General features: G+C 38.7%; 1 protein-coding gene across 1 annotated transcript; it reads left to right on the forward strand.

Moving 5' to 3' along the window:
* Nucleotides 1–1,109: 1,109 nt before the first annotated feature.
* Nucleotides 1,110–14,620, forward strand: samhd1 (SAM domain and HD domain 1). The gene is made up of 16 exons (XM_044351879.1): nt 1,110–1,450; nt 1,611–1,677; nt 1,885–1,957; nt 2,999–3,159; nt 4,002–4,117; nt 4,251–4,321; nt 9,748–9,906; nt 9,998–10,098; nt 10,235–10,343; nt 10,432–10,523; nt 10,601–10,716; nt 10,959–11,098; nt 11,869–11,964; nt 12,139–12,243; nt 12,391–12,528; nt 13,402–14,620. The coding sequence occupies exons 1-16, from the start codon at nt 1,270–1,272 to the stop codon at nt 13,552–13,554; spliced, it is 1,878 nt and encodes a 625-aa protein (XP_044207814.1). The 5' UTR covers nt 1,110–1,269; the 3' UTR covers nt 13,555–14,620.
* Nucleotides 14,621–15,479: the final 859 nt, after the last annotated feature.

Below are 15,479 nucleotides of genomic sequence, written 5' to 3' on the forward strand. Positions count from 1 at the left end.
ATTAGTGATCTAATACATAAAACAATAGTAATATTGGGAACCAGGACCCAGTCAAAAGGGAGAGGAGAAATTTTTCTACAGTTATAGTCTGCACTGTACACAATCTAGTGCCTTGTGTGTCACCTTTACAGTGCTATCTGTCGGATTAGAGCTACAGAAGAGGAGGCTACAGGTCAGGGTGGCTCAACTTACCGCGTACTTTGGCACAGAGTCGCGTCCTGTCAGTGGTTTTTCACTGACCACGTGTTTAAATTGCCTAACCATACCTCCCTTGCATCATTCCCGTAGGGATAAACCGTTTTAAAAACGTCGGCAATGCACGTTTTACATCACTGTCACTGGATGTAACCCGTAGTTTGGCTAAGAACACTGCTGACAACACTCCGGCTTCTGTTGCCGTATTATATTTGGCTCCTCCTTCTTCATGTCAACCACAAAACCGCCCTGAGTCAAGCTGTCTGCAGCAAGCACAAATGAACCGGAAACACTGTGATTTATTAAATAAAGTAATAAAATAGAGTTGGAGTTGGTAGGATACAGAGGCTGTCACGAAATGTGTTTTTTGTTTTCTTTACTGAACAGTGGTGGATAAAGTATTCAGATCCTTTACTCCAGTAAAAGTACCAATACAGCAATGTAAAAATACTCCATTACAAGTAAAAGCCCTGCATGACATAACAGTCAAAAATATTCACAAATTATATTATATGCACAATTTTTTAAAAAAATATGTAAAATAAATTCTAAGAAGAGCTGCAACAGATTTACATTTTAAATATTTCATAGAAGAGAATGAGATGAAATGTAAGAAATATTGACCAGGAGTAAACAGTGTATGCAGTTTGCAATTCATAACCATCATCATCATCATCATGTAAAGCGCCATATTAGATTATGAGGTCACGTTAATATAACGTTTAATGTCCATGCGGGATATATTACTGAACATAACATAAATGTAACTGAACTACAACATTATATCAACGCTCCAGCCCGGGTTTTATTCAGTTGAACAGCACAGTGACATAAAGCGTGGTTTCAATTGACTCGTGTTTTGAAAACACTTCCGGAAAGCAGCTCGTGTGTCGGTTAAGCTTGACGCACCCGGCGCGGAGACAAAACCCGGGTATTTTTCACCGCCAGAGTGTCTTCTTTGCAGAGCAGCCAGATCAGCTGTTGCAGTCAACGTGTGCAACATTATCTGGTGTAATTTTGCTGGCTTGAACTCTTCTGATTAGTCTTGAATTACCGCCTGTTTGTAGGGTCAACATGGACAGTCGGAAACGACCGTTAGAGGCTGTTTTGAGCGCCGGTAACAGCTTCAAAACACCGGAGAAGAGAGTGTCCGTTGTCCCTCTGCTGGACTCGGACTACACGCGATGGGGAGTGGAGGAAACGTGTCAGTATCTGCGAAGAGAGGGTCTCGGAGAATGGGAGGATAAATTTAGAGGTTGGTTTCATGGTTTCTATACTTTTAATGCTCAGATTTACATTTTACAGTAGGCCTAAATACAGCTAGTCAGTTGAAAGCTGCTCAGTGTTAACGCTGCACGTTGCTGTGACATGATATTTATCATTAAAACTTATGTTTGTTCTTTTATGTTATGTAGAGCAAAAGATCACTGGTGTGGGGCTGAGATATCTCAAGGATGCTGACCTGGAAAAGATTGGTATACAGTAAGTGTCAAACCGAGTTGTGGGATTTCTAAAAAAAAATGTCCTGAGCACTTGTGGGGAGGAGGAAATGTGACCAAAACCACTTCCCCCTGAGGCTGAAGCACTACCGATACTGCCAAATAATGGCCAAATGACCCCCTTGTTTACTTTGATGCTTCACATCTCATCCTCCCCCCTCCTCTCCCTTTTCTATTTTATTCTGTCTAGGTATCTTGGTGATCGCCTACAGATCCTGCACAGCCTCAGGAAGCTGTGGCAGGTAGAAGCGGAGCCAAGCAAGGTAACAACTACATCACAGTGCTTCACTTTCAAGGCTTTAGAGATAAGAAATATAGACATAACAGAACGAAGAAAATGAGCTTGTAGGATAAACAGTAAGGAAGTGTGAAAAGATAGCAGCGTCAGTGAACTGTGCCTCTTTATTCTCTGTTCTCAAAACATGACAAATGGCTGGAAAGAATTATTAAAGGGGATGATTGTGTAGTGTGAAATGTAGAAAGACTACTCCCTAGATTCCTGGAGGTAAACTTTCTGGGGCTTTGAGTGACATCTTAGCAAGTTGGAAGCTTTAATGAGCTGTTACTAGCTAAAACACATGTGCACCTGCCTAAAAGCTATAGGCAAGCAACAGCCTGTACAAGATCACATCTTTTAACTTGAACGAAGAGATGGGATCACTTTAAACCTGTTTTAGCCTCTTAACACTAACTGCCTGTTTGTTTGCAAATTGTTTTTGGTTTTTCAAAGCATTGCACAGACTGGCCTTGGCTACATTACTGAACTGTGTGAGCCTTCAGGTACAGTAGTCTGAGATCTTTTAGCAGTGGCCCGTGGCTGCGTGGCCATCCAAGAGTAAAGGCTAAACAGGATGAGCAAGTCTTCTCCGTCAGGGCCCAGAGACTCTGGAACAATTTGCATGAGAAAATCTGCTCATCCTCTGTTACATAACTTTTCCAATCACACTTTTATCACAAAGCTCACATTTTAGTTAATTCTACTCTCTTCTATTTTATCCGATTTTGCACCCAGTCATTTTTAACTGCTTTGTTTTCAGGTTGTCTTGTGTAATTCTGTATTTTATAGTCTTTTTATTTTGTAAATAACATTTTTTTTAGAAATGTAAACTATAAATGAAGTTTATTATTACTATTTTATTGTGGGTTACTAGTGTTGTGGTAAGGAACAAAAAAATCAAATCACCCTGTTATCTATACATAAACACAAATACTGGATATTTTGGCACTTTTCTGTTTTGATTATGAAAGATTAAGTAAGTCTCTTTTGTGTTCTCATAGCAGCTCGTTGTCCTGTCTCCCGCCAGGTGTTTAATGATCCCATCCACGGCCATGTGGAGTTACACCCACTCCTAATCAAAATCATTGACACGCCTCAGTTCCAGAGACTACGAAACATCAAGCAGCTTGGAGCGACCTACTTTGTTTTCCCTGGAGCATCCCACAACCGCTTTGAACACTGCATCGGGTATGTATTCCTGTTTTTTATTCAGGTGTCATGTATATTAAGTTGGGTTTATCATGAGTCAACATTGCATGGCTGTTAAATACATGTGTAAAGCAATAAAACCATAGTCACATCTTAAGGGCAGTAAAACTCAGAGAAGACTCACAGTCATCAAATTGACAAACAGAAATGCAATGTCCTCTCTCAATAATCTTTTTAAATGGGACTTACATTTTGAAGATGCCTGCAGTGTTGTTTTATACAACACTGCCATCGTAACGCAACATTAATATAACATCCCGTGGACCAGGCCACATGAGAACCACCCCCATGAGTGCAGCTCTAAGGGTAAAAACAACCTCCCCTGCCCTCCTAGGAACAGAAATGCTGCCTGTCATACTGTAGTCAGAGAGAAAAAGATTATTGGCAATGTGATGTTGAGAGATATGGATTGGCCTGGCAGAAAATTAAGTGCGTGAACTTAGTGAGAAGGGTGTGACGTATCAAACACTAATGTTAATTCCCATGTTTGGAGCAGGATGGTCAAACAGCAGAAGTGGAGTTAATGGAGTAGAAAAATGCCTTTCTTTCACCTTCTCCCATTTAACTGCTGCTAACTTTGATTGTAATTCCAAACGATATTGTTATTTATATTTTATTATATTGTCAGGCAAATTCCACATAAAAACTTTTAAATGTAAGTTTTTTGAATTAACTGTCTGAACCACATTGAAACTGTATCACCCAATGTTACATAAAGCAACATGTGTGTATTTATTTATATAATCATTTATTTGTCATGTTTTGTGGTATTGTCATTGCATATCTAGTATGGAATTAATTGTTTTGTTGTGTGCTGGTAGAGTGGGTTACTTAGCAGGACGACTTGTACAAGCTCTGAATGAGAAGCAGCCAGAACTCCTCATTTCTCGCAGAGATGCTCTTTGTGTGCAGATTGCCGGGCTCTGCCATGATCTTGGTGAGTGGTTCACACATCCTATCAGTAACAAGGAGTAGACATGAGTGAGAATGAAAGTGAAACTATATTTATTGTGTACTATTTTTAGGAACTCAAATATATGTGCAATGTTTGTTTTTTCCTCAACATCCAGGACATGGGCCATTTTCTCACATGTTTGATGGCATGTTCATCCCCAAAGCACGTCCAGAAATTACCTGGAAGGTAAGAAACTTTGATTTCTATTTCTGTTCTGTTTCTGAAAACAAGACCAGCAGCTGCATTGAGGGAGACATCCCAGGTCACATATATTGTAGCATTAGTGATAACACAGTTAGGACAACAAATTAGTTTAAACCCACACTAAGAGCCAGTACAATACAGTGCTGGTTTGTTCATCAGTGGGCCAAACTAAAAATATTCATTATTCAATACTCAATATTCAACTGAGTTATTTGTTGCAAAGGCAGATTATCTACATCTGCTTTTTATCATGTGAAAAGGCAGCCTGTTAACACCCATCGATCTACAACTGCAACAAATTACTGCAGACATGCATCAGTTGAACCACATTACCATGAAGAACAATTGTTTAAAAGCTCAGATTGTTGTTGTGGTTTCAAAAGAGCATAACTTCCCCACCAGTGTTCTCAAACTAAGCTACTGACTGCAAAAAGTCAGACCAAATGATAATGACTGACTGTCTAGAAAAGCAGACTGTTTTTGGGTCGGCTATTTTGAGAAGTAAGTGGAAAAGGCCTTGAGCTCTCTCTAAACTCCATTCAGACTGGATTAACATTACAGGGGGAGGTGGGGAATGATACATTTACTGTGTTACTTGGTAATTTAACTCATTGTTCTGGATCGGATTTTAACCAAAGGGAAATTACAGGATATGGTCAGTAATAAATGTGGACATTCAGCAGGACAAAGTCAAATGCCCCCCCAGGAGGGGGTGAGAAAATTGAAGGTGAAGCAAAGATACTGTGTGAGGTGAATCTGAGTTAAAAAAAAATTTAAAAAAGAACTCCTAATATCCACCATACACTAGAAGACTTTGAAAAGACTAAAGTTTGACACCCTCACACATCTAAAGACAATCTGTTTTTAGTCACAGACAAGATTTTGCAAAGACTGGGGATCGTGCAGGTTCACTATTTACAAGACTACAACTAGATTCCTTTTGAGATTATTGCCCATCCTGCTCCTGCTGTAACTTTACAAGAAGAAAAACTGTTGAACAGTGGAGCAGAAACAGAAGCTGCCCTTGTGTGTGTAGTGGTTCGTTTTGAATCACGAGCCAAAAGAAAATATAAATTAATCAATTAAGGAATTAATTCAGTTATAACTGAACAACAACAACAACTGTGAAAAGAAACAACAGACCCTATATGCTGATTAACTCATTTTTGTTTAACAACTAAACTAAACTACTGTTTAACAAATAAAAATATATTTGAGTTAATGTTTCTTAGATCATATCAGCTAAGACAATCACATGTCAAAAGGTGTCATCCTGTACTTGAATTTTTACAACTTTAAAACAGCTACACTGTGGTTTCTGCCCACAGAAACCATCTTCAACCATTAACTATCTGGACACAGCACTTTCAACTGCTGGATGTTGCAGTATTTCTGTTTGGAAACCCTACAAACTGCATGAAATAGAATCGAAACAGCAGCAGCCTGGAGGATTATGCAAAGGCAGAAAGTCACACGTTTAATTCCTCCAACTGGCCTGAAATTATGTGTGAAAAACCATTAAATACACTGCAGACACACAGCAGCTGACAGAAAGGAAGTCAAATTATACAGAGTTAATATTAGTTTTTTTTCTGGGTGAATAAATGTTCATGTGACTTATAAAACGGGAAGCTAAAGGAAAAAAGGAATACTGCGCTTTCAAGTTTCATCAGGAGTCATTAATAACACCATCAAGCACATCATTTTTGGAAAGTAATTTAAAAACATGCATACAGAGGGCAACCATTTAATGCATACTGCAGTTAGAAACTGAGCACAGTCAGCTACCGTCAGTAATCAATACAAACACACATTATTAGGCTGTAAAGCATTAATCAAACCAATAACTAACAGCAGTCAACGTCAGACAACCTTATGATACTTAAGCAGTTAGCTATTGTGTGGTGGAAAATCTCCCACAACACTTGAAACTCAAAAAACTCAGGTAGATTCAGACTCAAAGAAAAACACTTGAAATTGGCAGAGTTCAATGTGAATAGGTTTACTGTGCATCAAGTGTAATACAGAGCAAACCGAGGCTTCGATCCCAGGATGAAAGACCTAATGCAAAATCTTGAAACATCATTTTGTATACTTTTCATAACTCCTCTTGTTGTGGGGCCTATTATGGGCTCCACCTAGCTTTTGACCAAGTTCATTCGGTCTAAAAATAACGGTGTCTCAAACTTCCCTAATATCAAAAATAAAAATATGGCCTGCTGGCCTTTAATCACACATCATAAGCAAACAATCAAATACCATGAGTCCTTGATTCTTTAATAATTAACCCACCTGTGTGCTGTTTCTACAATGACTGTACACTGCTTATTATTTAATGAACTCTCCTGTGTACTGTCTTTTGTGCTGACACTGGCATGACTATTTGCACAAGGGAAATTTCTCTTTCACAAGTGTTTCTGTTAGGGATGCACGATATTGGATTTTTTGCCGATGCCCAATATGCCAACTCATTGTGGCCGATTGCCGATACCGATATATGCACATATTTTTTTCCAGTTGGCTGATGAGACTATTATGCATGCAAGCATAGATTGTACTAAGTATGATCAAGAAAATCAATATATAAAGGAAGAATTTAGGAAGACTGGAGTTCAGGAGCTCAGCATTAAAACTTTAATGAACCCCCCCAAGTGGGTGGAGCAGTAGGGTTTTCTTTGAGTTTATTAGACAGACAGGATTAATGTGTAGGATTTAATCTCTGGTCCACACTCCGGAGCAGAAGGTGGCGGTAATGCACCTAATACGCTGGTTGCCAAACGCCGTTATAAACCAAAAAGAAGTTTTTTTATTCCAAACAGACTGGTACATCCTGTAAGCCGAGGTGTTTCCTATCTGTGCAGCGGAACATAGCAACTCCTCGACGGACTGTTTTTCCCTGACGGTCCCAGTGCTTCCTCCGCAGGCTCCACTTCACTCAGCTGCCAGTCAGACCCGCTGCTTCTTCCCACTTTAACCTGAATAACAAACCAGGGCTCGGTGCTCCGGTTGGATCCACATAGAGAGACGGGGCTAATGTTAGCTGGGAGGCTAGCTGGCTGCGCTTCCCTCCGGTCATGCTGCGCTTAACACTCCGCTAGCCTCTGAGCTAATGTTAGCCCCGTCTCTCTATGTGGATCCAACCACATCGAGCCCCGGTTTGTTATTCAGGTTAAAGTGGGAAGAAGCAGCGGGTGCCTCTGGAGTGTAGACTAGAAGAAGCAGCGGGTCTGACAGGCAGCTGAGTGAAGTGGAGCATGCGGAGGAAGCACTGGGACCGTCAGAGTGACACAGTCCACCAATGGGAAGCACAGGCAGGCAGCGGAGGAGAAGTATCGATGTATTGGCCTCTCATAATCAGCAGAATTCGCTGATGCCGATATTTCATTTTAGAGCTTTTATCAGCCGATACCGATGACATGCCAATAATACCGTGCATCCGTAGTTTCTGTAGTGGTGACATTAAACATATACATAGTAGCAGTCTGAATTGAACTGAACATATTTCGCCAAACTCCCTTTAATAAATATGACCTTAACAATTCCTTAGATGTCTGCAAAAACACATAACTCCAGAAACACAAGATAAAAAGTGTTGTATGTCGACAGTCTTCTTGTCAATTCGGCATCAATAAAATCCATAAAAATAAACTGTATTTCTGTACAAACTTTACATTTTGGACTTTGTTGCCTCAACTTGCTACCAGCCTCCGTTGGTTAGCTGCACTATTTTAGTGGGAGAAAATAATAAAGATTTCTCACTAAAATGAACAGGGACTACAGCCACAGCTTGACATAGTAGAAAAGTACTGTCAGAACTGGGCCCTGGCAATAAATATGAAGAAAACTAATGTCATGATTTTTTAAAAATGCCCCAAATGTCAGGAGAACAAATACCAGTTTACTATAAATAATCATATCATTGAACATAGTATGAGTTATACCTACCTTGGTATAACCATACCAGCATCAGGGAGTTTCAACATGGCAGTGAATGCAATAAAAGAAAAAGCTTGAAGGGCGCTAAACACAATCAAGAGAAACTTTTATAATTTACAAATTCCCTTTTAAAATATTTGATAGTGCCATCCCTCCCATTGCACTGTATGGTAGTGAAGTATGGGGTCCACTCAGTCATGATAGCTATACCCATTGGAACAAACATCCAACAGAGTCTTCACATGCAGAATTCTGCAGATACATTTTACACGTACAAAGAAAAATGTTCACGAATGCATGTAGAGCAGAATTAGGCAGATACCCACTGATAATTAATATTCAAAAGAGAGCACTCAAACTTTTTAATCATCTTAAATCCACCCCTCAGGATACCTTCCATTACAAAGCCTTCCAAGCCCAAAAGCTGAGCCCAGAAAAGAGTCACCTACATCAGTTGGTGCTGAGACTAACTGCCCCCTCTCAGACAGACATTGACCAGTTTTATACCGACACTGCTTTCCAAACACCAATCAGAGTAAACCAAATTATAACACAATGTAAAGAAACCTATTTGGAACATTGGAAAGAGGAAACTAAAAGCCAAAGTAGATTAGAATGTTATCTGGTCCAAAAAAGAGATTATGAATTGGCAGAATATCTCTCTACTGTGAGAGATGGAAAGAGACAGATCCAAGTACAGGTTCACTGACCAAACTGGAAAAAAGGACACCACAAAAAGTCACAGCAACCAAAAGAAAACAGAATATGTGGTCACTGTTCAACAGACGAGTTTGAGACAGATGCACTTCCTACTACAATGTAAAACATTCAGTGAAATTAGGAACATTTACTTCAACAAGTTCAGCTCTGTAATTTCAGATTTCAAAGAGCTTAATGACCTCTCAAAATTAAAAATACTCCTAGGAGAAGGAGACAGAGCATATCTTACTGCCCAATATGTATCAACATGCCACAACCTGAGGGACAGTGAATGACCTAGACACATGTATTCACACACACACACACACACACACACACACACACACACACACACACACACACAAATACATTCATAGGATATAACATAACAACAACATAACACAAATTCATAAAAATAACTCATCCCCTGCCCACCCACCCACACAAACATACCCAGACATACTGTGTGTCTGTGCAACACACCCACTCACATACACCCAGCGAGAGAAAGTCAGACAGACAGACAGACAACTAAGGCTACTGCACAAAGCATTTAACGTCATATGACTTGTAAGCATGACAGTTGAGGGCTAAGACAGTGACTGTGGTGTTGAGACTGATAAGGTTCACTGATAAGAACTGTTAGGCACACTTTTGTATCCTGTTATCTTTTAGCAGATAAGTTATTTGTATTTGTGCAGTGAGTCATTGTACTTTCATTTTCAAATTGTGACTACTCTCATATTAATATAATGAGTTTGTGTATGATGCAGCATGAGACTGCCTCTCTAGCCATGTTTGACTACCTGGTGAATGATAATTGCCTGAAGCCGGTGATGGAGCAACATGGCCTGGTGCTGCCTGAGGACCTGGACTTCATCAAGGAGCAGATTGCGGGACCTTTGGATACTAATGCCGCTCAAGGCAAGAAGGTAACTGCCAGTGTGAAAGAGTGTGAAATCAGTCAATATCATTCTACAGTAGCCAGTGTCTGATGCCATTATTGTGCCATCATTTTCACAGTGGCCGTATAAAGGCCGACCAGAGGACAAGTCCTTCCTCTATGAAATTGTGGCCAACAAAAGAAATGGCATTGATGTGGACAAGTGGGACTACTTTGCCAGGTGAGGCTTATTAATCTGTTAGTTTGTTTAATTAACATTAATTTTCCAAATCAAATTTTGAATATTCATACTTTCTGTGTAGTTGTCATCACTTATTTCTTCACATACTGCATTTCCTCACTTTGTCTCCTCTCAGGGACTGCTACCACCTGGGCATCCAGAACAACTTTGACTATCGCCGCTTCCTAAAGTTTGCCAGGGTGTGTGAGGTGGACGGGCAGAAGCACATCTGCACTAGAGACAAGGTGCTTACTTTTTAACATCTGCTTTTTGATCAGTTTTTAAAATAGTCATGATTAGTTGTGACTAAACTATAGATAATCCTGTCAACAGGAGGTGGGCAATCTGTATGACATGTTCCACACAAGGAACTGTCTCCACAGGAGAGCCTACCAGCACAAAGTGGGAAACATCATAGAAACCATGTGAGTAACTACTTGGTTTGATGTGGCTTGTTGTCTTTGCTTCTCAAAAGTGATAATATGTTGATGTGTTTATCCAGGGTCACAGAGGCCTTTTTAAAAGCAGATAAGCACATCCAGATTGAAGGCTCAGGAGGGAAGATGTTCACTCTCTCTACAGCAATAGATGATATGGAGGCCTACACCAAGCTGACAGGTCTGTAGATACTGTTGTGTGCTGTAACCTTGTGTTTTTAGAGCATTAAAATACACGGAGGAGATAGCCAAGATACCCCATCTGTGCCATCTTTAAATAACATGGTAGATTGTTCAAACTGTCCGACTATTTTCTGAGTTTTATCACAGTTTGAAATAAGGAAATTAAATGCATGAATTAATAACTCTGGTGTCTTTTTGTTTGCTCTATCTGACCTGCTTTCCACTCTGTCTGTTCTGTAGATCATGTGTTTGAACAAATACTCAACTCGTCCTCCTTGGAGCTGGCTGAGGCAAGGCAGATCCTGCGCAACATCATCTGTCGGCGCCTCTACAAGTGTCTGGGCCAAACCCAAGCAGACAAATCCATGAGTGTCACCAAGGTTTGTGCTCATGTCTTCATTTTGTTGTACTGTAAATCTATGGTAGTCCCACTCAATTTGTTCAACTTTTGTAAGACTGGTAGAGGTAGGTTTATTTACAGCAGTTTTTGAGTGAGTAATCCGTTGAAAATGTTTTCTTTTAGGAGCTAATTGTGCTGTTTGTTTCAGTGCTGTTTTTTGTGTGTGATTGGTACCTGTTCTTGCAATGTATTCGTAGGTGGTTTTCAGTTGTTGTGTAAGGCAGCAGCTTAAGATTTGCAATGTTCCAGATCCAGAGATGATCCTTCAAATGTCTTGTTTTTTCTGATTGAAACTCAAAGCTACTCATTTCAGAGCATCTTTTCATCACTTTTGAGAATCTGGAACCAGCAAATGTTTAGCATTTTTGCTTGATAAATTATTTTAACTATAAACTGATTATGAAATTTGTTGACAATTAATTTTCTGTCAAATGTTTAATCGACTAATAATTTCAGATCTATTGTTTGTTTTGATGAAACTTGTTTGCTGCACCAAAAATAGTAGACATTGTGATCATGTTCATGGTTGAACATTTTTCTTTATCATTATAAATTGACTGCATTCACTTTGTTCTCACATTTCAAGTGCACTATGTAGAATCTACTTCATGATTTTTGTGTTTTGTTTTATATGAAGATATGATACTAGTGTGATCAAATCCCAAGGGTCAACTCTAACTTAACTGTCCTGCCAAGTTGAAATAAGTAATATCTCTTGACTCCTCAACTTCTGTCTCTCTCCTCCATTAGGAGGAGATTCACAGATGGGAAGCAGATTTGGCTCAATCCATCCCTCAGAGTGGCGCCCAGGATGTCGATCTGCGGCCAGAGGACTTTCTAGTTAATGTGAGTATTATCTAATTACGATTAATCTCATAGAGTCCATTTGCTCATAGCTCTGAAGTGGGGAAACCCCTTTTTACTGTGAATTATCATTAGATTTATAAGCTAGTAGTTTCCCTTTTTTGTGCCTATTGCACTTGTTAATCTAATAACTTCCCTTCCCACTTCCTCCTTTAGGTCATTTTTCTGGACTATGGGATGAAGGAGAAGAACCCCATCAACAATGTGCGTTTCTATTGCAAGAATGACCTAACCACAGCCATCCAGATCCGCAAGAACCAGGTCAGAACTGAAGCAAGAAACACAGAATTTAAATCTTAATCTTTATTTTCATTAGCCACTTACACATATATAATTACATTATTTTCACTGTCCTTATCTTAAATGTATGTCTCAAAATAAAATCTGTGCTGCTGTCATTCTTGTCAGGTGTCTAAACTTCTTCCTGAGCGCTTTGCAGAGCAGCTCATCAGGGTTTACTGTAAGAAGACGGATGACAAGAGTCTGGAGGTGGCCAAGAAGCACTTTGTCCAGTGGTGCATGGACAAGAACTTCTCAAAGCCCCAGGTAAGATTTATATGCTACAGTGCAAAGAATTATATGTATATGACAGTAATGTTACACTGGATGTGGGGCTTTTTGGTTTGGCAGACAAATTAATGGTAAATGTTGTCTACTAGTGGTGCTGTGAGGCAGTGTAATGAGCAGATCTGCGTGTTGTTCGCATCTTGTGTGGTAACATTTCAGAACATTAAAGAATTGCTTCGTGGTAGGAGAAGCATGTTTTTTTAGGTTATTTAGATGTACAAAATGTATGTTTGTATGTTTGTGTCATTTTCAGTACCATAATATGATTGCTCCTCCTAAGATTAGAGAATTAACATGTCCATCTCAGAACCAATCAAACCGCTGCAGGGATGAGCCCAATGCTGCCACAACCCGTAATAAATGTTTGTAAAAACTTTAAAATAGGAACTTGTGTGTTGTGAAGAACCTGAAGGAAAAAATTTAAAGTAAGATGACAAAATGTTGTCTGTTGATGTTATTCAGAGAATGTAATTGTTAAATCACTAAGTTTTTCTTATAAAACATTTGTATAAAGGTTACAGTGAAGTGCTGACACCCTCTTGAGGATCTTTAGCATTTAGTGGTTCGAATCTGTCCTTTCTTTATACAACATTGTTTTTAAAATTCACCATTAATACTGTATACCACAGTAAAATCTGGAAAAATGTTTAAAGGTATCGAACGGATATGACCAGACACTAGTTACACGTTTCATTTGGAACCTGCAGCAAGGACTGTTCCTGAGATCCCTCTGTGAATTTAAATTTGGAGTTAGTGGAGTCAAGTCCCATACTTCAGTAATGAACTGTATCTCACTTTGCACACTCAGCACTGTTGTTAATACCAATGTCTGATGTTTCTATTCACACACAGGATGGAGACATAATAGCACCTGAGCTGACCCCTCTGAAAGCCAGCTGGTCCAACAACAATGAAGGCGAGGATGGTGAAGGCGGCAGCTCCAGAGAAGTGAACTGGGCTAGTGTAAATGGACAAAAGAAAGCCAAAATTCAGCTTTTTAAGTAAGAGGAAATGAGCCAATAGCCCTCTGTTACATATTTGGTAGATGAGATAGTGTTGAATGAAAATTATATTTTTCTACAAGGCAAGTGTGTTGATTAGCACAGCACAATTAAAAATCATTAATTCTGTTTGAAGAATTAAACACCAAAAAGAAATGATTTCAAAGTTTCAAAAAAGAGGACTCATTATGGTATATTCAGGGCCTGCACTCAGGTTTTTTCTACAGAAATAACACCCTCTTCAATATTATATACATATGTTTGTTTTAGTTTGACCAATTTAATCAGGTTTTTATTTCAAACTCCCCTTTTCCATTTGGAGCTGTGAGTGTCACATTTTAAGTTGAATTATTGTTTTATAAGCATGTGCAATGCAATAGCCTGCTATCATGTATTTATATCATGAACTATAAATCATAGTCAGTTAAAATGTTTTATTCTGTTACTCAACATTTCAGGGCAGTGTATTTTTACAACCTATACATGAGTTAGTACAAATGTTTCAGGGCGTAGTACAATCTTTCTGATTCCTTTTTTTTTTTTTTTGCACAACAGTCTTTTGTAAAAAGTTCACCGAATCTGCAGCTAAAAGTTACCATACATACTCCATAAACAAACGCACAGTGTTGATGATTGTTGCAAATCCATTGCTCTCTGACGTTTAAGTGAGCATCGAATGTGTGGTTTTTATTTGCGAATTTATTTTAAAATTGGATTTGATCTTACTTTGACTTGAATGTAATTATTTTTGAGTTTGCTGTGGTTGTTGTTGTGGTGTTTTTGTAGTGCCTATTGCTTTCTTCTATCATCTGTGCATCTGTGGGTAAAACATATTTGGATGTACAGTGTTATGCAATATTTTCTTCTTACAAAATGTAGTGTTGTCTCATCATATCAGCCTCCTAGTTTTTGTTTTAGCGATGTGTAAGAAAAGAATTATATTTTTGAAAAAGTGTAAAGTAAAATCTACCTAAGGTTATCAGGGGATCTTGTGAAGGTTATTTCTTAATGAGAGGGGTTGAAAACAGATTGTCCTTGCTCAGTTTGAAAATAAAACTCTTTTCTCTCAATCGCATCTTCATGTAATTAAACTTGTGGAACACCAGAGGGCATCATATACACTCACCGGCCACTTCATTAGGTACACCTGTGCAATCTAATGTAATCCAATACAACAGCTCTGCCATAAATTATATATTTGTGAAGCTTATGCATTTTCAGTTTTTGTTGACATTGACATTGTTATTTTTGTTGACAAATATTAGGAACAACATTCAATATAATGCACCCCAGTACAGCACCACCAACCACTAGAACCTCAATAATAAACATAAAGTAGAATTATCACCTTTCTGACAATGTCAACAAAAACTAAAATGTATAATCTTCATGAATAAAGAATTTATGGCTGAGCTGTTGTATTGGATTGCATTAGGTTGCACAAGTGTACCTAATAATGTGGCCGGTATGTGTGTGTGTACATATATTTTTTCTTTTCTTTTCTTTATGTTAGAGGGATTTTCCACAAAATGTTTTGATAAATGGGAAGTTAGATTTTGCCTCCTTAAGGCACTTTTCTGTGCTGACATCCAAATTTACAGTTGCTGCTTTGCTTTTCACACATACATCAAGGCCAGGGGAATTTAAGCATTTAATGTAACCTTTACATTAAATCTGTCCTGGATTAGGTTGCCTGAATTCCTTTCCATGGGTTATGTTACTGAAATATAAAAACATAAATAGGTTTAGGTGATAGACTTTAGAGCAACTTCCCCATGTTGGATCATATGAAAGCAGACATAACATAATGGCTCCTATTGCATTTTTCAAAATCATACAGCTTCCCAATCAAAACAATTAAGCACAAAACATTAAAGATGCAGGGTAGTAACAGGTATACCAGAGTGCAACAAAACTTGATCAAACCAA

This window comes from Thunnus albacares, chromosome 5 (assembly GCF_914725855.1).
Source record: "Thunnus albacares chromosome 5, fThuAlb1.1, whole genome shotgun sequence".
Lineage (NCBI taxonomy): Eukaryota > Metazoa > Chordata > Actinopteri > Scombriformes > Scombridae > Thunnus > Thunnus albacares.